The sequence below is a fragment of the Ochotona curzoniae genome, unplaced genomic scaffold, assembly GCF_017591425.1.
Source record: "Ochotona curzoniae isolate NIBS_2020 unplaced genomic scaffold, NIBS_Ocur_1.0 scaffold_4683, whole genome shotgun sequence".
NCBI lineage: Eukaryota > Metazoa > Chordata > Mammalia > Lagomorpha > Ochotonidae > Ochotona > Ochotona curzoniae.
This window is the reverse complement of record NW_024467121.1, coordinates 22,837,886-22,863,282: the sequence shown is the minus strand read 5'-3', so window position 1 is coordinate 22,863,282 and position 25,397 is coordinate 22,837,886. Positions and strand designations below refer to the sequence as shown.

The window sequence follows — 25,397 nt, the reverse complement described above, 5'->3', positions numbered from 1 at the left end:
AGGGAAAAAAAAAGAATGTGACTATGTGAGATCTGTCTGTGAAGTGGCCATGCTGCATCCAGTGGCAAAAGAGAGATGCAAATAGTGTATTTGAGTGACTTCATGTTTGTAAAGAGTTCATGCTGTGCCTATGGGGGTAAGAAGAGAAGTGTCCAGCATTCATAGCAAATATCAGCAGGCTTCCAAGGAATGTAAGGGTATATTATCAAGTTTTCATAGGTCTTGCGGTTGTTTTGCTTATTAAAAACACCTACTGATTTTGATTTTTTAGAATAGGATAATCAAAAATGTTTAAGTAAAAATATTTATGGTTATTTTCCTGCAATAAATGATGAAATTTGAATTAAATTTGTACAAAATTTGTGAAGAATTGTGAACGCGTTTTATTTTGCAGCTTATCACTATATGGGTATACGATCCAGAAAATGCAGGTCCCGATGAGCTACTGATGACCGCTGAAGAGCCTTCATTAGTAAGTGGCAATATTACTTCATACTTGAATAATATGCTGCATTTCCTTTGCAAGCATTGTGACCAAATTATAAACAGATGATAGTATTTTAAACTACCCAAAACTCACTAAGTATATTCTCAATACCCATTGAGGTTCAGTTTAGCCATTAGTGTGATTTTAAACTTGTGTGTTTAACATCAAGTTGCAAACTGTACTGCAGAATTCTGTCTTTTCAATAATATAGATTCATATCATAATTCCTTTTGTGATTTATTTTCATTTTATTTGAAAAGCAGAGAGACATAGAGAAAGCTCTTCCATCTGCTGATGCACTCCCCAAAAGCTTACACCAGGAGCCTGGAACCCAGTCTACATTGGTGCCAGGTACTCAAACTTGAGCCATCCAAGGATGCACATTAACAGAAAGCTGGACTGGAATCAAGTATCCAGGACATGAACCAGGATGTGGGATGTGGGCCTCCCAGATGGAGGCTTAAGCTGAACACGAAACATCCAAACTCCTACTGAGCATTCTTGTTCTTCTCTATGAGCCTCATCATTTATAAAGGAATTGACCATCCAAATGCTGCAAAGATGTTCTCTAAGCATCTATATTACGTAGGGGTCTGTAATTTCTGATCACTAAGGTTTATGTCTTCCAACCAAGAAGAGTGAGCAGCGTGGACAAGCAAAGAAACTGAGTTCATTGAAGCAACAGAAAGCTCCCACATGAGGGAGAGGTAGCCATTAAGGGAATTTGCTGAGAGGTTTATATCCTTTGGGTTGCCAGTGTTTTTGCAGGCAGTTTAGTCAGCCATGATCTTATTGCTGCGGAGCTGCTAGCTGGAGATAGACGAGTCCAGCTATAAACTCATGCTGTTCTGTTTCCTTTTGTCTCTCTTGTTCTAGAGTAGCAGAAGCGTTTTGTTTCAGACTCTGCATGTTACACTTGAGTCCCTTGGGCTTTTTGTGTTCCCAACCATTGACTTCAGGTCACAGGTGCCTCTGGTCTCCATCACAAATTGAAGGCATCCTTCAAATATCTTGTCTAATCCCGTAGTAAGCTGAAACATGTTTTTCTAAAGGTACAGCATAGTGAACCAGCAAGTCCTTTCTTTTATTTATTATAAATATAACTCTTTCAAAGCTTAAATTCCTCCATTTATAATTAAAATGTACTGAAAAAAATAAGTTTTAGCTGATAGTTTCTCAAAGAACTGCTTATGAGTCAACATCTGTCTAATTTTTTAGTAGCATATTATCCTTTTTAAAAAAAATTTGTTTATTTTTATTGGGAAGGTGAATAGAGAGGAGGAGAGACAGAGAGGAAGATCTTCCATCCAATGGTTCACTCCCCAAGCAGCCGCAACGGCCGGAGCTGAGCCAATCTGAAGGCAGGAGCCAAGAGTTCTTCCGGGTCTCCCACATGGGTGCAGGGTCCCAAAGTTTTGGGCCGTCCTCGACTGCTTTCCCAGGCCACAAGCACGGAGCTGGATGGGAAATGGGGCCACCAGGATATGACCCGGTGCCATATGGGATCCCTGCGCACGCAAAGCGAGGACTTTAACCACTATGCTATCGCACTGGGCCCAAATAGTAGCATATTATCCTGACTGATAGTAATCAAATTCACAGGAGATGGGACCCAGCGCTGTGTTCTAGCGGCTAAAGTCCTCACCTTGCACACACCGGGATCCCATATGGGCACCAGTTCTAATCCCACAAGCCCCACTTCCCATCCAGTTCCCTGCTTGTGGCCTAGGAAAACAGTTGAGGACGGCTCAAAGCTTTGGGATCCTGCACTCACATGGGAGACCTGGAGGAAATTAATGGTAATTACGTAAGCATGACTTATTTAATTTCTATCTTGTGAAAGTGGAAATACGCACATTTTTGCATCTTTTAGTGCATGCATACTTTATACTTGGCTCTCATCTCCTCCATTTCCATATTTACCCATGATCTTGTCACTTCCTTATAACTTTCCATGTCTCCCCATTACAAATAACACACACTTACCACTTGGGGCTCTTAACAGAACATATGCAGCCCTTGGTACCCATGTCTGTCACTCCTTCTGATCTTAGCTCTCCACACATCCCCCTCGGGCAACTAAACTCTGCTTTCTCCTTACACACATATGCTGTTGCAGCATCTGTCTGTCCACATACTGTCCCAGTGCATCAAAACCCATTCCCTTTCCTCTCAGGGAACTTCTACTCATGTTTGTGGTCTCCAACTATGTGTGACTGTCTCCATGATGACCATCTCAGGATTCTTTCCACTTGGGAAGCTTGAGGGAGTTGTTTTATTTATCCGCAGAATAGCTGTCACAAAATATAGCTGGTCTAACATTAGGTGCTTTGTTGTACATTAAGATAGAAATGCGAATAGAGATACCCAACCCTTAATTTTATTCCTTACTCTTCATTCTCTTATAAACATCCCTGACTTCCACTCTAATAGTGGCTTATTTTAAACCCACTATAGTGGATTATGACACTTGGACTTGAACCCATCCCTCAGCAGATCACACCCACCCCAGGGAAAGGAGGGCCAGCAGTGAGCTGAAACTCGGAAATGGGATCCAGGGTAACTGTTTTGTGCAGTTTGCTCTCCCTGCCTCTCAAATAAAATGAAAACAAATAAATAAGATTTTTTAAAGGTGTTGATGAAGTAATCACTCTCCCAAGTATCTTATCCAAATAGTCCTAACCATGGAGAAAACTATATATCAGCTATGTCCATGCAATATTATTGGCCAGTAGTGAAAAAAATAAGACCACATAAATGTACAACCAAGACATGTTAAGGAAATGGTGATTATGCACACTCAAGTAAAGATCATGTAGCCATTAAAGTTGACACATATGTAGACTTTAATAATGTGATAGCATGAATACATAACAGCAGCATATAGTTGAAAAATTGAATGTAGATTTTATATTTTTATAACTTGTTGGTGAAAATTTTTTGTATTTACAAAATTATATTCAATAACAATAATAGTTTTTATAGGAAAATGTGTTTTGAAATTTTTTAAACATTTATTTATTTTTATTGCAAAGTCAGATATACAGAGGGGAGGAGAGACAGAGAGGAAGATCCTCCGTACAATGATTCACCCCCCAACTGACCACAATGGCCTGTGCTGTGCCGATGTGAAGCCAGGAGCTAGGAACTTCTTTCAGGTATCCCACACAGGTGCAGGGTCCCAACGCCTTGGGCCATCCTCGACTGCTTTCCCAGGTCATAAGCAGGGAGCTGGATGGGAAGTGGAGCTGCCGGGATTAGAACTGGCACCCATATGGGGTACTGGCGTGTTCAAGGTGAGGACTTTAGCTGCTAGGCTACGCTGCTGGGCCCGTGTTTTTAAATTTTTTATATGCTTATCTTTTCCTTGGTCATTTTTTTCTGTAATGATTATTGTATCTATGCATTGCATATGTTCCTTAATGTATTTATTTCTATCATTTTATACTGATAATTTTTTACCTTCTCCTTTGCAGTTAGCTGAAACAATGCTACATATAAAATTCTAAAACATGAATAGGATTTTCAGAGCTAGCTCTCCATCATTCATGAGTCTTTACTAGGCACACCTATATTTCTCTGTCAAAACCATTAGGCATATATTCTTCAGGGAGGCCTTCTAGAGTCATTGTTCCTACTCAAACAAATAGATTGGGATCCCCTATTAGAAAATCCCATAGCCCTTGTGACACTAACACATCATAGTAATTCCTAGGGCGCCTTTTTGGAAGACTGATGTATTTCCGTGGAAATTGGAAAAAATTTGTTTTGGAAGATTAATACAGAAAGAGGCTATAGAAGTCTAAACTGACCCTGTTATCTAATATTTTATTTATAGGAATTACCCCTAAAGAAATAGTTGCCTCTATTAAAAAAAAAAAAACCTAATTAGGAACAATTCCAGTTTAATTCAGTTTCTTATTACATGTGAAGAAGAAGAAACATGTCATATCCACCTGAATTCTTTATATATATATATATATATATATATAATAATTATTATTAATTACATTGCATTATGTGACACAGTTCCATAGGCTCTGGGACTCCCCCAACCCCTCCCCGTACCCTCCCCCCATAGTGGATTTCTCCACCTTGTTGCTGTATTACATTTGAAATTCAGTCAAGATTCTTTCATTGCAAGAGTACCACCTGAATTCTAAAGATAATTTCTTTTAAAGTGTCTGTATATTATTTAAAGACTGATTTGAAAAATGTATGTTATTTTGAAGACAGGATGATATGCAAAGAATTATTACAGGTAAATTTTAGAAACCTCATTATGTATTTCATCAATATTAAAGCTATGCTCACAAAGTTAGGAATTCTCATAGTCCCAGTTCATATATATTTTTAATCAGAAACTGTAGTATGACTTGTTAATAAATTTATCAAGTTCAACTGGGAAGGAGGTGACAAGATATGAAAAAAAAAATACTAAACCTTGAAAGTGTTATAAATTTATAAATGTTAACAATGTAATAACTAAAACAAATTCAATATTTTATCAAGTAAGTAAGAATATTTTTGTATACTTTACCTGTAAGAGTAAAAAGAGAAATTTTATTTTGTTTTTGCAGAATTCCTTAGTACTAAGCAAGCAGTTGGCCATTTTGGGACAGAAGCCGACCATATATACATTTCTACAGAAAAATGTGTATTATTCCTATGAAAGCCATAGAAAAGGGTATTTAACTTTTTAAGGATTTATTTATTTTTTATTGTAAAGTCAGAGAGGAAGAGAAACAGAGAGGAAGATCTTGATGATCTTTGAATCATTGATGATTCACTCCCCAATCAGCTGCAACAGCTGGAGCTGCGCCAATCTGAAGCCAAGAGCCAGGAGCCTCTTACAAGTCTCCCACCTGGGTTCAGGGTTCCAAGGCTTTAGGCCGTCCTCAACTGCTTTCCCAGGCCGTAAGCAGGGAGATGGATGGGAAGTAAGGCCACCAGGATTAGAGCTGGTGCCCATATGGGATCCCGGTGCGTGCAAGGCAAGGACTTTAGCCACTAAGCTATCACACCAGGCCCCAGGTATTTAACTTTTAGATTTAAAATTTAAAGTACCTGGGCCAGTACAATGACTGATGACTGAATTGGCTGGTCCCTTGCATGCAAGCATCAGCATCCCATTTAGGCACTAGTTCATGTCCTGGCTGCTCTACTTGCATCCAACTCCCTGCTTGTGGCCTGGGAAAGCAGTAGAGAATGGCTGAAAGCTTTGGGACTCTGTGGGAGAACTGGAAGAGGCTTCTGGATCCTGGCTTTGGGTCAGCACAGCTCTTGCCCTTATGGCCATCGAGGAGTGAATGAACAGATGGAAGATCTTTCTCTCTGCCCCTTCTTCTCTCTGCAAATTTGCCTTTCAAAAAAAATCTTTTAATTCAGCTTTACAAATCTAGTAATATCAGAAGCTGATAAGATTTAAAAATCCTAATGGAATTTTATGAACTCTACCTTACATGTAATTTGTAGGCTTTTTTTATGTCACATGGTAGATTATAAAAATCAGCGCTAATTATCAACTCAGTACCAGTGAGACCTTTGGATGACAGCTTCACCATCTGTTAACATCTAAGCCTCAGGGCAGTCATTTGACTAGTAACTAAGCTGATGTTTGGGACATCCACGCCCTATGTCAGAGCTCCTGGTTTCAACACCCAGTCTGATTTGTAACTGCAGTTTCCAGCTAGTGCAGGCCTTGGGAGCAAAGGTGATCAATTTGCTGGGTTCCTGACACCTAGGTGGGAGACCTGGATTGTGTTCCATTCTCCCCAGCTTTTACTCTCCAGCTGCTGTGGGCATTTGGAGGGTGAACCATGGAACTGAAGTTCTGTGTGCAAAATAAACAAATCTTTTAAAATGCCTAAGCCTCAATCCAAGAGCCTCATGCTGGGTGGTGGCAAATTCTGGCAGTTTCTGAAAATATCTCAGAATGCGAACCAGAGTGGTGCAATTCATATCAGATTCATAGCCACCATCAGTGCACTCAAACACACAACCACTGCAAACTCTACTTGAGAAGAAACATCTGATACTGCTTAAGTTGCTAGGTGATCATGAGATGTAGACAACCTTTCTTAGTCTAGTGAGCACCTTGGCACAGGGCAAGTTTCTTATGGCCTAAGGATACAGTTATTGCCATTGGTGACCAGACGGCTGGTGAGGAAGGCAAACAGAAGGAATGCTGGAGCTGACTTCAGAGTATAGACACATAAAGGGTACACCAGCTCAGGCTTAGAGAAGAGAGAATTAGAGAATCAAGATGGTGGAATAGGGTAAGGACATGTTTAAGAAACAGAGAATCTTTAGCCAGAGGAAAACAGAGTGCTGATTCAAGGACAGGTTGATTGCAGAGGGACACTTGGAGACTGAACGACATGGGGAAGCAGCGGAGACAACAGAGTGGTGCTACAGCTAACAGATGCTCCCGTAGCAGTCAGCAAGCGACAATCTGAAATCCACCAGTGGCCAGAGCTCCATTGACAGCCAGGGCAGTTCACTGGGAGCTCAAGAGAGGAACCCAGGCAAAGAACCGCCCATCCTGTTTTGTTTGATCCAACCAGGAGCAGGGAGCCCAAGCAGGTGGTGCAGGAACAGGGTGGATTTCATAGCCCAGACCACCACCAGTACCAATTAGGTACCATTTTGTGAAGGGAAGCAAAAGCTGTGGGACGGGAAGGACAACAGTGATCTGTGCATGCACTGACTAAGCTGGAAGCAAACACTTCCAGCTCAGTGCATTGCACTAGCCCCACAGGGATACTACAAATACCACTCAAAATAGATGTGGGTAGCCTGCAGATCTAACAGCCAGCAGGTTCTGGCAAGTTCAGCACCAACAACAACCTAGCTATATAGGGAGATATACCTGGTATCTTCCCTAATCCTGAGAATTGCTCAAAGCAGAAGTGAGAGAAAGGTTATACAGGCAACAGTGCAGCCATAACACGGGATCACGGGAAGTGTAGAGTGGTGAACCAGGAGCTTTAGCTACAGAGACCATGGTGGAAGTCTAACACAGGAACCAAGACCCGAAACTTGCTGGAGGCATTGGCACAAGTGGCTGCAAAGAGCTGTGACCCGACTGCAATCAGTAAAACCTAATGAAGTAGACCTATAGGTGTCACAGCTTAGAAACCAGCCCTAAGGAGAAGAATCTGATAACCAGAAGTACAATGACCAAGAACAAGAGAAGAGACATAGGCACAATGAATATTACTGAAGACTCCCCAACCTCAGAATTAACTGAGCAATACATCAAGGATATGGGGGATAAAGAACTTAAAAAACCTGTTATAAATCTTCTCATCAACAATGGCAGGCACAGGAATTTAAAGACTACATCACACAGGAAACAGCAACACTGAAACACAAGCAAGCAGAATTGTTAGAAATGAAGGACACCATGGAGCAAGTAAAAAACTCAGTGGAAAGTCTCAACAATAGAATGAGTGATGCAGAAGAAAGAGTCACAGAATTGGAAGATATTTCTTGCCACAATGGGGAAACAAAAAGCTGGAAGTGGAGCTGGATCAAGCTAAAAACAGTATTCAAGAAATAGGGCTGGGGAGATAGTGTAGTGGTTAAAGTCCTTGCTTTGAACGCGCTGCGATTCCATATGGGCACTGGTTCTAATCCCGGCAGCCCGCTTCCCATCCATCTCCCTGCTTATGGCCTGTGAAAGCAGTCAAGGACAGCCCAAAGCCTTGGGAATGTGCACCCGCGTGGGAGACCTGGAAAAGTTCCTGGCTCCTGGCTCCAGATCGGCAAATATAGGCCATTGCGGTCATTTGGGGAGTGAATCATCGGATGGAAGATCTCTTTTTTTTTTTTAATTTAATTTTTTTTAATTTTAATAACCTTAGTTGATTAGGATACAAAAGGTCAAGGGCTACAGGGTGAAAGTGGGTAATATCATTGTTTCCACACTAATATAATCACTTTTCCCTGCATCTGGGTTTAGGGGAGTAACAAAGGGAAAAGCTCCACCCAACCTCCCACCCATCCCCGATCCCCAACATGACGCGTGCTCCAAGGGTCCTGCTCAAACAGTTTTGATAGCTCATCAGTTCTGGATTGCTGCCAATCTCACTGTCCCAACTGCAATAAAACCTATTCAGAGTAAACTGGCTGACAGTCTCTTGATGGTTGGGGTTCTAAGATCAGCAGTTCAGTTCGAGGGATATCCAAAGAAACTTCATCTGAGTTGATCCCAGATCTGATTCTTGAGTGAGTTTGCTAGTACAGACTCCAACACCGTTCGTCACACCAATCAGCTTATGCACATGCTGGTTGTTGCAATTGCTGGGTCTGTTTGGTTTCCAGCCCCGTCTTCCTCACAATGGAAGATCTTCCTTTCTGTCTCTCCTCCTCTCTGAATATACACCTTTCCAATAAAAGTAAAGAAATCTTTAAAAAAAAAAAAAAGAGAGAGAGAATTAAGAGACACTATTAAAAGGCCAAATAGAAGAGAAGAGTTACGGGGCTCCAGGAGGTGCAGAAAGAGAAGCTGGGTTTAAAAATGTACTTAATGAAATAATAAAGGAAAATTTCTTTAATTTTAAAAAAAGAATTGGGAAACAGAATGCAGAAGGGGCATCAAACTCCTGGTAGAGTTGACAGAAAGCAATCTTCACCATGACACATGATAACCAAGTTCTCTTCAGCTGGACATAAGAAAAAGATCCTTAAATGTGCATATGAAGAAATCAGTTGACATATAGAGGAATGGCAATCAGATTCACAGGAGAGCTTTCACAGGAAACTCCACAGGCCAGAAGAGAATGGAGCAACATACTGCAGATTCTAAAAGGAAAAAACAAAAAAACAAAAAAACAAATTGGGCCAGAATAACATTACTCAGCAAAGCTTTCCTTTGTCTTTGAAAGTGAAATAATAAAAACTCAGAGAATTTGCCTCTTCCAGACCTGCGCTACAAATAGATGTCCTCTTGACAGAGAAAAGGAATGGCACCTACCAAAATCAAAGGCAAACATGGAGAACATCCCAGTGAAATGATAACAAATGACTAAACGAAACCATGAACACCCCATTGCTGAGATGACAGGACTGAATTACCACCTATCCATATTAACCCTGGGTGTGAATGGCTTAAACTCATCAGTCATAGATGAGTAGACTATATCAAAGAACAAAATCCATCTGTCTATTGCCTACAGGAGGCACATCTCACCAACAAAGATCAGTGGAAGCTATATCACATGGATTTTTATGTTTTTGTTTTTATTTTCATTTCTTCAAAACAGTTCTTTTTCTCATATTAAGTATTGTTTTCAAGAAGGTTCTTGATTTTCTTTTTCATTTTTTCAGTGACACATTAGTCATTCTGTAGCATAATATTCAACTTCATGGCGTGGTAAATATCTTTTTTCTCTTTTTTTACTGTTTTTGATTTTGTTTCGTGGCTTTTTATTTAAGAGGATGTATACTAACTGTAGTAGAGAGTGTCATATCCAGATGTGTGAATACAGTGCAGTGAGCATCTTTATTTCCAAATCAAAATGCACTGTCAACGAGAGTGTTAAATACATCTTGACCGTAGAATGCTCAACTCTCTGCCATTGTCCATGCTTACAATTTCAGAATACGCCTAAATAACAGAAAGATGGACTTATACCTGTTTATGAAGAGCTGTGCCACTGTAATTATAGGGGGATACTAAAATTGGGTGCTGGACTTATTTTATGAAACTTGGGAGGGAAGGAAGAGAATAGTTACTGTAAAACCAGACTGAAGGGCTCCCCTGCTTTAGCAGGAAGGTAGGAAGGATATGGATAGAGTTTGTTACTTCCCATTTGTAATAGCTTTGATGAACTGTAATTGCCAAATCCAAAATCACAAAAAAATTGACCACACTGATTTCTCTTAGGAGACTTGTAAGCTTACATTTAGGTCTCTGATCTAATTTTAATTAATTTTTGTGGTGTTGGATATGACTTAAGATATTTCCTTTGTATTTCAAGATCTAGTTGTCCCAGTAGACTTTATTGAAAAGGACTGTTGCTTCCTCATAAGCAATTAACAACAAACTTGATAGTATTTTTATGGCTTTTTTTTTTAGTTCAGTTTCATAGTCCTATGTTTATCCTTATGCCAGTACCATACTTTCTTGATTACCACAGCTTAGTACTAAGTTTAAAATCAGGAAGGGTTAGTCTTCCATCTTTGTCAAGATTATTTTAACTATTCTGGTTTCACCTAAATTTCTGTATCAATTTTAGGTTCAGCTTGTCAGTTTCTTCACCTGGGATTTTTAAACAATTATATTAAATCTGTAGGTCAATTTGAGGAGTACATATTATATTAATGCTATTCAGCTTCCTAATCATGAACATGGAATGTTTTCCACTTGTATTAATGTTGTTTCTTTTTTTCAATAATGTTGTGTTATTACAGAGTACAAGTTTGTGCTTTTACCTTTAAATTGCTAGTTGCTTTTTTGCTGATGTTATTGCAAATGAAACTGGTTTTGTAATTTTATTTATGGATTAGTTATTGTATTAAATCTATGTAAATCTTGTTTACTGTAATCTTACCAAATTTATCAGTTGTAATCGTTTTTTGATGGATTCCTTAGGCTTTTCTGTATATAAGATACACTTGCGAATAGATATTTTACTTTGTACTTTACAATACAGAAGTCACTTACTCCTTTTTCTTTCCTAATGCCCTGACTGGAACTCTAATGCAAATGATGGATAAAAAATGAGAGCAAATATTCTTGACTTGTTTATCCTGTTAGAGTTAAAATGTTCAGTCGGGTTTACCACAGCATATTTGTTATGTTTTTTTTTTTTTTCCACAAATGCCCTGTATCAGGTTGAAGAAGTTCCATTCTAGTCCAAGTTTTTTAGTGTTTTGAGTGAGCAAGAGTTTTAAACAAGTATTTTCTTTAATTAAAGGAACATGTGGTTTTTGCACTTTACATGAATTGATTTTTTGATGTTAAACCAATGTTGCATTTCTGGCATAGATAGTGCTTGGTTGTGATTTAAAGTCCCTTTTTATGTATTTGCTAGTATTTTGTTGAGGAATATTGGTATAATGCTTCCTCTTCTTGTAATATCTTGTCTGGCTTTTTAAAAAAAGATTTATTTATTTTTGTTGCAAAGTCAGATACACAGAGGAGGAGAGACAGAGAGGAAGATCCTCCATCTGATGATTCACTCCCCAAGTGACCGCAACAGCTGGGGCTGAGCCAATCTAAAGCCAGGAGCCCAGAGTCTCTTCTGGGTCTCCCACACTGGTGCAGGGTCCCAAGGCTTTGGGCCATCCTCAACTGCTTTCCCAGGCCACAGGCAAGGAGCTGGATGGGAAGCGGGGCCCCTGGGACCTGAACTGGCGCCCATATGGGATCCCAGCATGTTCAAGGCGAGGACTTTAGCCCCTAGGCCCTGTGCCAGGCCCCACCTTGTCTGGATTTAGTATTGGAGTAATATTGGCCTTGTAGAGTGAGTTAGAGATTGTTCCCTCCTCCAGTTTAGGGAAGAACTTAATGAATGATTAGTATTAACTCTTCGTTAATTCTAGAACCCTCTGGGCCTAGAATTTCTTTATGTTTTCAACTACTAATGAAATTTCATGGAACCAGTGTTGTGGTGCAATGAGTTAGGCAGCCTCCTGTGACACCAGCATCCCATATTAAAGCACCGATTAGAGTTGTGGCTGTCTTATGATCTAGATCTCTGCTAATGCATCTGAGAAGGCAGCAGAAGATGGATCAAGTACTTGAGCCCCTGCCACCATGAGTTGGCACTCCAGGCTCCTGGCTTTAGACTGGTCCAGCTCCAGGAGCTGCAGCCATCTGTGGAATGAACTAGCTGATGAAGTTTAGCCGTCTCTGTCCCTCTTGACTGACTTTCATATACATGATTTTTTTCAATTTATTTGCTTAGATTTATTTTATTTTATTTTTATTTCATAGCCATTATTATTATTTATTATTATTATTATCATTTTATGATACAGTTCCATAGGCCCTGGAAACACCCCTTCCCCTATTCCTTCCCCCCTCACTGAGTTCCCCTATATTATTACTATACTATAGTTCTTTATAAACAGACATATGTCCATCATTGTGGGCATGGACAATGGCAGACAGTCCAGCTTCCTACTGTCAAGTTTCATTGAGAGTCAATCATTGATTTTTTTAAAGATTTATTTATTTTTATTACAAAGTCAGATATACAGAGAGGAGGAGAGACAGAGAGGAAGATCTGTCCAATGATTCACTCCCCAAGTGAGCGCAACGGCCGGTGGTGTGCCAATCCGAAGCCAGGAACCAGGAACCTCTTCTGGTCTCCCACATGGGTGCAGGGTCCCAAGGCTTTGGGCCATCTTTGACTGCTTTCCCAGGCCACAAGCAGGGAGCTTGATGGGAAGTGGAGCTGCCAGAATTAAAACGGGCACCCATATGGAATCCTGGCGCATTCAAGGCAAGGACTTCAGCCGCTAGGCCATGCCGCCAGGCCCATCTTTGACTTGAAGTAGAGATGCATACTTCATTGTAGCCCCATATCTAGATAGGACAGTTTCCATTACACAGTTACTATACATCCCCTTAAATGAAAAATCACAATACAAAATCAGCAACAGGAAGGAAAAAGAAATTAACAATGCCATGAAGTTAAATAACATGCTGCTGAATGACTAATGTGTCACTGAAGAAAATCAAGAACCCTTTTAAAGATTTATTTATTTTTATTGGAAAGGTGGATATACAGAGAGGAGGCGAGACAGAGAAGATCCTCTATCCAATGGTTCACTCCCCAAGTGAGTGCAATGGCTGGAGCTGAGCCAATCTGAAGCCAGGCGCCTCTTCCAGGTGTCCCACACGGGTGCAGGATCCCAAAGCCTTGGGCCGTCCTCAACTGCTTTCCCAGGCCACAAACGGGGAGCTGAATGGGAAGCAGGGCCGACAGGATTAGAACCAGCGACCATATGGATCCTGGGCATGCAAGGTGAGGACTTTAACCGTACGCTATTGCGCCAGGCCCACATATACATGATTTTTTTGTTTTGTTTGGCTTTTGTCCTAAGATTTGTTTATTGGAAAGGCAACAAGAGAGGATGCGAGAGGGAGCGAGAGAAAGGGAGATGGATTTATAGAAAGAAGGAGAAACAGAGAAAAAAGAGCTTCCACCTGCTGGTTCACTCCCCAAATGACTGAAATGGCTGGAGCTGTACTGAACTGAAGCCAGAAGTCAGTAGCCTCTTCTGGGTCTCTCACACAAGTGTAGGGTCCCAAGGCTCTGGGCCATCCTCATCTGCTTTCCCAAGCTACAAGCAGAGAGCTGGATGGGAAGTAGAGTAGCCAAAATTCAAACTGGGCCCATGTGGGATCCCAGTGCTTGCAGTGGAAGATTAGCCTGTTGAGCCATCGTGTCAGCCTTAAAAAAGGGATCTTCATCTGCATATGAGAAGGTAGTAGATGTTGCATACAATTACATGGAAGGGTATTTGGAACACTTTTTGCAAGATGAAATTTAGCTCATTCCAGTGCAATTTTGAAATTTGCAGTTTTTCATGATACATATGTTCCATAAACTTTTTAAAGACTCTCATATTAAGAGTAGCATAAGAATATTTGGGAATATGGAGAATTTTGGAGGAAGAAGAGCTGTCAGAGTCACATTTATTTTCCTTTGGAGCTATAATAAAGAGTGAGAATGAATGGGGTAATATCAGCATTTGAGTATTATCTGTTTTATCTAGGTTAATGTTTATACACTCTTAAAAAGACAAAATATACTAAATGTCATTATTCTACAAGATAGACCAGAATAAAATGTTTGATTTTTCTCTTTGTAGAATCTGGCATATGATAATACCAATGACATCAGACGATGTGATAAAGGAGATTAAAGGGAACCAAGTAGTTTTTCAAGATTGCTTCATTGCAGATGGTCTTTTTCTGATGACCTTTCCTACATCAACTATTCCAGAGCATCCTGCTTTCTTACCACTCTCCTCACCACCCGGGAGTCAGATCATTTCGACCTGGGTTGCTTGTATTCCTTCATCTGTTGTGGTAGTCACTGAGATGGAAACCTTTCAAACACTGGATTCATTTCGCACTTGGAGCAAAGTCAGAGTGCCTCCCAATGTCCTGAGTGACAGTGAAAGACACAACGTAAGCAAGGTGGAACTATCATCGGATGGAATTTTTTTTTTAATAAATGGTGTTCTTTACTTAAGAAATAGTTATTTGTTGATGAAACTAGGAAGAGAGTATAATCTACCAGATGAAATCATTGGCATTAGAGCAAGAAAATGGTGCTGGGTGAAATATATATTCAAGGTTAGTATCATATTAAATATATATTTATTATACATCAGAATTTAACCTGGTTCACTGGCTTATCAGAGATTACTTATAAAACTTTTTAGTTGTTTTATCTAGGGTTGCATTTGGCTCTGTCTTTCTGACCTAACTTCTTAGAGGCCTCTTTACCACAGAGCCGTACTTCCAGCAACAAAAAATAAAATTAATTTTGTATGTTATTGTTCACAGAAGGCCAGTTATACTATGTGAACTTCATTTTGCATTGTTATGGATAAAAGTTACCACTCTCAGATTTTTTGCGAAATAAACCCTTTGTATGCTCTCAAAAATGAATAAATTCTTCCACTAACAAGTACTAGGATAAGAATACCTGAAACTTTCTCTTACGTTTTTGTAGGATTTTTTTTTTCTTGGAAAGGCAGATTTACAAAGAGAAGGATATACAGAGAGGAAGATCTTCCATACACTGGTTCACTCCCCAAGTGGCAGCAACGGTAGAAGCTGAGCCGATCCGAAGCCAGTAGCCAGGACCATCTCCCAGGTCTCCCACACGGATGCAGGGTCCCATCTTTCATGTGGCTGTCCCAGGCCACAAGCAGGGAGCTGAATGGGAAGTAGAGCAGCGGGACATGAACTGGCACCCATACAGAATCCTGGCACAAGCAAGGTGAGAATTTTAGCCACTGTGCCATCACACCAGGTCCTGAAACTTTCAAATTACAGAACACCTAAAATGCTTTATAAAAATTTTAACCCTTTTAAGTTTGCTGCTGGGCTCTGACAGGATTCAGCTCACATTAAAAAGTAACCAGATTTATGAAGAAGCAAAGTGCCAAGGGAGTGGGCAAAATAACAGATTAGATTTATTCATGTAAGGACGTTAGGTATTAGAATGGACTGAATAGAAACTAGGCTTAGTAGATTTAAAGAAATGAAAAATATAAATAGGGGAAAAAATACTCCCATCAGATGGCAAGATGTAATAAAATTACAAAAGTAATTTTAAAAGTAATTATAAAAGTAAGGAAGTTATTATCATAATATTTATAAAAAGGACCTGCTGGGAAGGGAAAGCCACAGTGGTTGGGAAAATAGCAATTTGGGAATTCTGATGATATGCTATATCTTAATACATACCTACTATTATATGAAACTTTTATTTGTGATAAATCTGAATTATATGCATTCATATTTGGTAGTTTTTACATATGTAGGTTACGTTTCAAGTTTTTTAATATTTAAAAGTAAATTATACTATTCATTTTTATTATAATTTGGCCATTTATAATTTGTGTATTTATAGAATAAAAATGATATAATTTATGAATGTAATATAGAATAATTAAATCAAGCCAAGTAATGTATTCATTATCTCAAATGCTTAATATTTTTTGTGGCTAACATTGGAAATTTACCCTCTTAGGAAGTTTCAAGTATACAAAGCTCTATTACTAATTTTCCATGCCATGTAATAGAACTCTAAACAAAATATAAATAACTGCATATTCCTCTTCTCTGAAATTTATTGCCCTTTTTAAAAATTTATTGTCCTTTAATTGTTATTTTTCCACAGCATTCATTGCCACAGTCTCTATAATCCCTAGAGACTGTAGCTATCTAATTTTTATACAATTATGTTGTAAAATAAATGTTTTAGATTCAACACGTATGTGAGGACATGTGGTATTTGCCTTTGTACCTAATTTATTTCACTTAGCAGCAATGTCCTCCAATTTCATGCATCTTGTCACAAGAGAAGAATTCCCTTTTTCTTAAAGGCTGAATGGTAGCAGGGACTGGGTCAACAATGAAGCAGCAAAGGCAAAAGCGCTCACTTTAATGACTTCCATTCAAAGAAGTACTGAAGGTTATAGCCAGAGAAATTGGGCAAGGGAAAGAAATAAAGGGTATTCAAATTGGAAGCAAAGAAGCCAGGTTGTCCCTGTTTGCAACTAGCATGATATTATATACAGAAAACTAAAGACTTCACCAGAAAAACTATTAGAAGTAATAAATAGGCCAGGTGTCATTGTAGGATTTAAAAAACAACATAGGAAATCACTAATGTGTCTATATACTAATGGTGTATCATCTGAAATAGCACACAAAAGAATTCCAATTATAATAACAATAAAAACTTAAAATACCCAGGATAAAACAAATCTATGATAAAAACTATAATATAGTGATGTAAGAAATTGAAGGGCACCACAATCACATTTTCAAAGGTTGGAAGAATTAATATTGACATTAATATCATTAAAATGTCATGCTACCCAGGACTAGCATTCTAACATAGAAGTTTTCCACCTGAGATGCTAACGTCCCAAATGGGCACCAGTGTGTGTCTCAGCTCATCTACTTCCCATCCAGCTCCCTGCTAATGGTGGGGAAAGCAGTTAAAAAGAGCATAAGTTGGACCCAGCACAGTGGCCTAGCAGCTAAAGTCCTCGTCTTGAACACTCCAGGATCCCATATGGGTGCCAGTTCTAATCCCAGCTGCTCCACTTCCCATCCAGCTCCCTGCTTGTGGCCTGGGAAAGCAGTCGAGAACAACCCAAAGCCTTGGGACCCTGCACCTGTGTGGGAGGCCTGGAGGAGAAAATTCCATGCTCCTGGCATCGGATTGGCACACCACCAACCGTGCGGTCATTGTCTCTTCTCCTCTCTGTATATCTGACTTTGCAATAAAAATAAAAATCAATCTTAAAAAACTAAAAAAAAAAAGTGTAAATGATGTTTGGGCTCCTGCCAGTCACAAGGCAGACTTGGATAAAGCTCCTAACTCTGAGTTTCAGCCTGGCCCAGTCCTGACTGTTGCAGCTTTATGTGCTTAAAAAGGGATTAAAATTTATAAAAAATAGTATTTAAAGAATACAGTAACTAAGAACTTAGCTTTTCAGTTATGTATAATACATTTAATATATATGCCTGTGATATTACTCAGAAATATATGAAACCACAGTAGCTACATCTTTTTTTACTTTTAAATGTAGTAAAGTGGCAAACAGAAATAGACTTCTCCTTACCCCCCTCAAAAAAAAATTCAAAGATTTTTCAACTTGTTTTTAATTTTTTCACAGAATGAAGTAGAAAAAAGCAGCCTGATAATCTGGACAAAAGATGAAGTTTACCTTGGATATACTAAACTTAAATTCATCCAAATAGGAACCATAAGTAAATTGAAAAGTCTCGTGAACATGTCACCAACTGCCACTTTGACCATACACAATGCTGAGTATACAGGACACCCTGTGGAATTCGCTGTGTTTTTAAGTTACTGTACTGCATGTACTGTCACAAAAAGGATTTACACAGTGATATACAATGAAGACTTGAGAGAGTGGATATACCAAGACTTTAAACTAGATGTCCCTGTCAACAGTTTTTTAGTTCCTTATTTTCTATTTTCAGCCATGCCAGAAGTAGTGCTATCTGACGGACATAGGATCTATTATTGTTATCAAAATTTCACTGTTTGTGGAATTATACAAACTGCTACAGGAAGCAGCAATCTATTATTGTTATCAAATAACAGCGTTATTCATGACATTTTTATGGGTGAGGCATTTGCTTTCTGTTAAAATTATTCTATATTTCACTATAGGCTGCTATCTTATAAAGATGTAATCATTTGAAATACATAAATGTATGGTGCTTTTTGATATATAAAGGTGATTTTTTTTACTACTTTTGAGGAAATACATCTTAATTTTATGTTCAACTAACAATAACTAGGATCTCACAGGACAGAATGACCAAATCAAGTCCTTTCACTCAGAGTTTTACGCTGGTCAGTCAATAAGTGCAATAATAAGCAATAAGTCAGCAATTGATCCGTGCACAATATGTGTGGGAGATGCTGTGGTGTGGTGTTAGTTTCCTAGGATTACCATTAAAGTACCATAAACTGAACTGCTTAAGACATAAGAAATGTATTCTTTCACAGTTCTGGGGACTAGAATTTAGAAATTGAGATGTGGCCAGGGGCATGCTCCACCTGGGACCTGTAGGGGTACGTCTTTGCTTGCCTTTGGCTGGTGGTGTTTGCCCTTAGTGGCTTGCAGCTGCATCGTTCCAGTCCCTGCCTTAACTTCACCTGGCCTTCCCCACACTAGCGTAGGGCCCACCCTCCTCCAGTACGACTTCATCTTCACCGCATCTGTGATAACCTTATCTCCAAATAAGGTCACACTCTAAAGCAGGAACCAGCACTAGAACTTCTACATCCCTGTTTGGGCGTAGTTCAAGCCATAACAGGTATAGAAGCTTTAGGTGAAACTGTATTCAAACTCATAAACCTGTCATCTAAGCTCTCCAAGCTTCAGTTTTGTAATCTAAGATTGCTACAAATTGAAGAGGATTTGGCTCCCCAAACCCATGCAGCTATTTAGACTCTGAAGTCCTATGTTAAAGATTGATGGACTAACGGAGACAACTGGATGTAGTTATGGCATCTGAGAAGCAGGTTTGGTGGAGGGCTTTAGGTCATTGAAGGCATGCCTGGAGAAGGTGGTTCTCACAAAAGCGTTGGTTCTTTCAGCTGAGTTTTGCTCAGCTTCTGTCTGCTTCCTGGTTCCCCATATGGTCATTGCCCTACACCTACTCCCCATTGTTATCTTGGGCCAGATGCCAGACTGATGGGGCTGCCATCCTGAGCTGTGAACCCCACAATGTAAGTCAAATTTAAACCTTTTTCTTTCGAAGAGACTCTCCTCCAAGTATTTTAGTTAAAGTAACACAAATGTGACTGACACAATAATACAGAACTTGCAGGCTGATAGAGTAAGGGGTTATATGCAATGTGTTTAAAGCAATGCTCAGCAGGTGTAGCCTTCAATTTATGATAGTTCTTGATTTTACTAGTGTAGGGTGGGCCACTAAATGTTATAGGCAATGTGGGGAAACAGTTTGATCTTCAAGGAATCTATTTAGAAGACAGAACAAACACAGCAGCCTTTGAAGCAACTCAGCAGGCTTCTTTTGGAAACACTTGTTTTGCATTTGGCTTCCAGGGAAAATGTCTGGTTTTCCTCCTACTTCACTAACGACCTCTTCCCAGCCTCTTTTTCATATTCATGATGATTTACATTACCGTTTTACCTCTGCCCATAATCCCTAGCCTGATCTTGGCCCTCCTTCTTCCAACTTTCTTCTCTGGTGTTGCCACAGGGACCACTAGTAGTCTTCTCAGACTCCACACACCCCAACCTGAATTCCTGATGCTCTCACTCTGCCACTGCCTGCTTCTGGGCCCTATCTGACTCTTCTAGTAGACAGCAGTGATCTCCTTCCAGGCTGACAGGCCATAGATGGTGCTATTTTGAGAGAGCAGGGAGACAGACAGAGCTCCTGTCAGCCAATTTACTCCCCCAGATGTCTGCACTAGGAGTCTGCTGCATGAGTGGCAGAGAACTGTATCTTGGAACCATCACTTGCTTCCTCCTGGGGTATATATTAGCAGGAAGCTAGAGCTAGGCATCAAACCCAAGTGCTTCAAATGTCTTGGAGTCTTATTTCTAACCAAAACAGGCTATAGTCTCTTAACAAAAAAATTAGAGAACGTATATACATATGTATGTATGTATGCATATATACATATACAATATATAGTATTGTATAACCTGCATAATCACAACAGATCTCCAACTCTTTGAATTTACCTTCCTCATTTCAGCCAATCCTTCCCACATGATGTCATTTTATTTTTTTAAGACTTATTTATTTTATTACAAAGTCAGATATACAGAGAGGAGGAGAGACAGAGAGGAAGATCTTCTGTGCATTGATTCACTCCCCAAGTGGCCGCAATGGCCAGAGCTGAGCCGATCCGGAGCCAGGAGCCAAGACCCTCCTCTGGGTCACCAACGTGGGTGCAGGGTCCCAAGGCTCTGGGCTGTCCTCAGGCCACAGGCAGGGGAGCTTGCATGCACCTGGATCCTATATGGGCACTGTTCTAATCCCTGAGGCCCCGCTTCCCATCCAGCTCCCTGCTTGGATGTATGGGATCATTTTGTTTGGGATCATTTTGTTGCAAATGGTAGAATTTCATTCTTTTTAATGGCTGGTTAGTATTTCATTGAGTAGATGCCCACAGTTTCTTATTCTATTCCTTTTTTGACAGGCCTCTGGGTTGTTTCCATGTCTTTGCTATTATAGAATGTACTGCAAAATAGAGTGATTGATGGTTAGTTAGAATAACACAAAATTTTCTCTCTTTTTTTCCAGATTATTATGGGAATATCTTAGTAAAAATGGAAAATAATGTGATTTTTTTTTTCAAGATTTACAGTATAGATACAATAAAACTGCATACATGGTTAAGTGAAAAAATAAAGTCATTATTTCTTCTGAGCACATCTGGTGAAATACATCTCCTGGAGGCTTTGGACAATGGTACAATAAAAACAGCGGAATATCCCTTAAGTCTGGAAATACAGAGTGTAGCTTTTAAAGCAAAAGACACATGCCCATTCTTGGCATTTCATAATAATGTTTATAATATGTTTTACATTATTGATAAGAGAGACGTCCTGAAAGTTTGGGCTAAAGTAGTCTATCCAGAAAATACTGGTGTGTACATCCTTGTGGAAACCTACGGTCCACGAATATTAACAATAAATGAATACCTTTTCTATGAAATTGCATTAGGATTCTTCACTAAAACTCTGGTAAGTTAATATTTTTAATTCATTGTTATTTTAATAGATATAAAAGTAGAATGTTAATCAGTTGTGTCAAAACACCATGCACCAGCATCTCATCTAGATGCTGGTTCGTGTCCTGGCTGCTCTGCTTCCCATCCAGCTCCCTGCTTGTAGCCTGGGAAAGCAGTGGAGGATGGCCCAAAGCCTTGGGACCCACACGGGATACCCAGAAGTAGCTCCTGGCTCTGGCTTCAGACCAACTCAGTTCTGGTAGTTGCTGCCATTTGGGGAGTGAGCCAGTGATGGAAGATCTTTCTCTCCTCTCTATAAATCTACCTTTCCAATACAAATAGATCTTTAAAAAAAGAATATTTATATATTTTTTTAGATTTTTTTTTTTATTGGAAAGGCAAATATACAGAGAGGAGGAGAGACAGAGTGGAAGATCTTCTGTCCAATGGTTCACTCCTGAAGTGACCGCAATGGCTGGAGCTGAGCCAATCTGAAGCCAGGAACCAGGAGCCTCCTCCGGACCTCCCATGTGGGTGCAGGACCCCAACAGTTTGGGCCATCCTTGACTGCTTTCCCAAGCCACAAGCAGGGAGCTGGATGGGAAGTGGGGTTGCCAGGATTGGAACCGGCGCCCATATGGGATCCCAGTGCGTGCAAAGCGAGAACTTAACCAGCATGCTATTGTGCCAGGCCCAGAATATTTATATTTTTATCAGCATACTTCCCTTTAGGTTTAACTTGGGAAATTAAAAAATATGTAAATTTTTAATAAATTATAATACAGCAAGCCATTAATTCCTCAGCCACAATTATCACTTTCCATTATCCAAGGGAAAAAAAAAGAACATATTCTTTCAAAACTCCTAGATTTCCAATTGTATTGTTTGCCTGTATCTGGTTACTGTAGATATGGATGAATGCTATAGACTGGATAGTGTATCAAAAGCAAAGGATTACTTGGTATACAATTCTGGAGCCTGGGAGGTTTGAGAGCATGGCCTCAACCTCTGGCAGTCTTCCTGGCAGAGGGCATCCCACAGTGAGCAGCCTACCAAAGCTACTCTGTGATACCCTATTTCCTCATGACCAAAGGCACCCTCTTCAAATACTATTAGCCTGTAAGTTTGGGGATTAAGTTTCCAACATGTGAGCTTTCAAGGAACACATTCAAGTCATAATAACTTCTTTTTCTAACATATAGCTTTTTTTTTTTCAGTTCTGTTATCTATTGTAGTGTAAGAAGCCACCTCAAAATCTAAAGGCTTCAAACAAAATCCAGTTCTGTAGGTCAACAATTTGGGCTCTGCGAAGTAGCTCTGCTTATATTACTGGGCTTCAGTCCAGGGGCTGTGATCACTTCACGGCCCATCTGGGAAGGAGTGATGTACAATGGACTCATTGACATGTCAGATTGGTGCTGGCACTGGCTTACTGATCTAAGGGTCATCAGCCGAAGTAGTTCTCCCTGCCCTGTGTAGAGGAGGTCCAGCCTGGAAGATAATCCTGGCTTCTCTATATTGATGTCTCAAGCTAGTGTTGCAACATGGTAAGAACAAAAGCGGAAAGGCCTATGGAGGCCTAGATTTGGCCACCTGCTAAGTTAGTCAAACCAGATCACAAGGCCAGCCCTAACACATGTGCTGGAGAAACAGACTCGACGTCTCATGGAGATGCCGCAAAGCTGCGCTGTTAGAGACATGCACACAGGAAACAGGGGTTACTGCAGTCATCTTTACACAATATCATAACAGACATAGTCCTAAACTATATACATTGCTATATTTTCTAATCAGTATAATAAGCACTGTACATGTGACTTAAATTTATTACAAAAAATTATGCAACCCAAATCGCAGTTTCTATCTCCTTGTTCCGCTTTATAGGTTCAACCTAGTTAAACAAACAGACTTCAGAAAGTTCATGGAAAACTGGCATTAAAAGATAAGCTTATTATGGTACAGATGGTGAAATTGATGCATATGACGAGTTTTCAAAAGTTTTATGGAGTTATTTCTTCTGAAGAAATTATGCATGAATTTACAATTTTTTGCACCAGAATTAACTAATTTCTAATTCCATTTTTTCTGAACTTGGAAAAAAACAACATCATGCAATAGGCAATCTCTTATCTGATATACGATAGTGAAAAGTATTAAGTCAGATCCAAAGTTAGCCTAAGCAGAAAATCATAAAAAGTGAAACTTTTTTCTTTAACTTAAATGAATGAATGTGTATTTCTTAGTTTTTTTTTTATTAATACAAAGGAAACAGATTTTATGTGTTTCAAAGATGCAATTCTGAGAACATAGCAATACTTCCCTTTTCTCCCCCATTAGGCCTTCTAGCTACCTATCTGTGTCTCTCAGCTGTATCTCCCTTTTCCCGTGTCCTTCTCTGTCTCTCCCCATCTCCATCCCTGTCTCTATCTCTGTTTCTGTCTCTGAGTCTCTGTTCCCATCTGCATTAAGCTCTCTCAGCTTCCATACTGTCCCCACTTCCTTGCTCTGCCAAGGCTCTCAGCCAGCGTCACCAGATGCCAAAACAGTGAGGCCATCTGATGTTATACTCAAACTTCCAAAACTGCCAGCCAAATAAGTCATTTCTCATTGTAAAGTTAGTTACCCTAGATGTTTTTTGCTGTAGTGATGAATAATTAGCAAATACATGGAGAAACTGAAGTTCTAGATATTTATAATTTGTATATAGGTTTTAAAAAGATTTATTTATTTATTTATTTGAAAAGCAGAGTAACACAGGAAGAAGGAGGAGAGGAAGAAAAAGAAAGGAGGGAATATCTTTCATCTACTGGTTCACTCCTCGAATAACCACAATGACCAGGACTGAGCCCGGTGGATGTCAGAAACCAGGAACTCCATTCCTGTTTCCCATATGAGTGGCAGGGACCCAGGCACTTTGGCCATCCTCTGGTACCTTCCCAGGGAGTTGAATCAGAAGCAGAGTAGCCAGGACTCACTCCAATATGGGATGCCAGGTTTGCAAGTGGTAACAATTTCATTCACTGCACCACCATGCTGGCCACTATAATCCCTTTAAGTCATCAGAAGGGGGCCAGCATGGTAGTGCATCAGGTTAATCGTTTGACCTGTGCTGCCAGCACCCCATATGGATGCCAGTTTATGTTCCAACTGCTCCACTTCTGATCTAGCTCTTTGCTTATCACCTGGGAAAGCAGCAGAAGATGGCCCAAGTCCTTGCGATCTTGCATCCACATGGGAGACGCAAAAGTAGCTCAGGGCTCCCAGCTTCAGGTCAGCTCAACTCTGGCTATTGCATCCATTTGGAGACTGAGCCAGCAGATAAAAGACCTTTTCTATCTAAATCACGGTTTTAACTGCTGGACTGAACACCTGCTCCCTGAACGAACATTTCAGTCTGCCTTCAGAGAACATGTTGTGTGTTACAGTGTAGGAAAATGTGTATTATGGTGATCGACACAATGGCACGGCCTGAGGAAGGCATTTCACGTGCCCAGATGTGCAAAACCAGATGCCGCTAAAGCCAGTATCCAGTTTTCCTGCATTACATAAGTTTTTCTGTTTTCACTTTCAGTTATTAGGATTTTCTCAGAGTATAAATTATGAGGCAGCAGAGGATTACTTCAAGTTGCAGTAAGTATTAAATGTAGTACTCAGACTATTAATTTGTGGGTGTTTTATAAAAATGGTAAGCCTCAAAACCTTTTAAATACCCGAATTTCTTTTTTTAATGTTTGGAACACATGAAATTAATAAATAACTGTATAAAATGTAAAATTCTGTTTACGGCTCAATGGAAACCTGTTCTATCGGAGGGTTCTCATTCATGTCAAAGAAGATTAAAAAAATGGGCTGTTACTTAATTTAAGCATCTTCAAGCACATTTATCACTAATTCCTGTCTCAGAGTCTCTGCATGCTGTCCTAATGCAAAAGCAGCAATTCTGT

The 25,397-nt window shown here is 39.7% G+C and overlaps 1 protein-coding gene across 1 annotated transcript in view; it reads left to right on the top strand.

Moving 5' to 3' along the window:
• Window positions 1–25,397, top strand: part of CATSPERE (catsper channel auxiliary subunit epsilon) — a 106,928-nt gene that overhangs the window by 39,349 nt on the left and 42,182 nt on the right. The window contains exons 7-12 of the mRNA XM_040967967.1: window positions 395–472; window positions 5,068–5,174; window positions 14,321–14,810; window positions 17,879–18,356; window positions 21,024–21,466; window positions 25,025–25,083. Of these exons, the coding sequence (XP_040823901.1) occupies window positions 395–472; window positions 5,068–5,174; window positions 14,321–14,810; window positions 17,879–18,356; window positions 21,024–21,466; window positions 25,025–25,083 (1,655 nt within the window). The remainder of the gene's footprint in view (window positions 1–394; window positions 473–5,067; window positions 5,175–14,320; window positions 14,811–17,878; window positions 18,357–21,023; window positions 21,467–25,024; window positions 25,084–25,397) is intronic.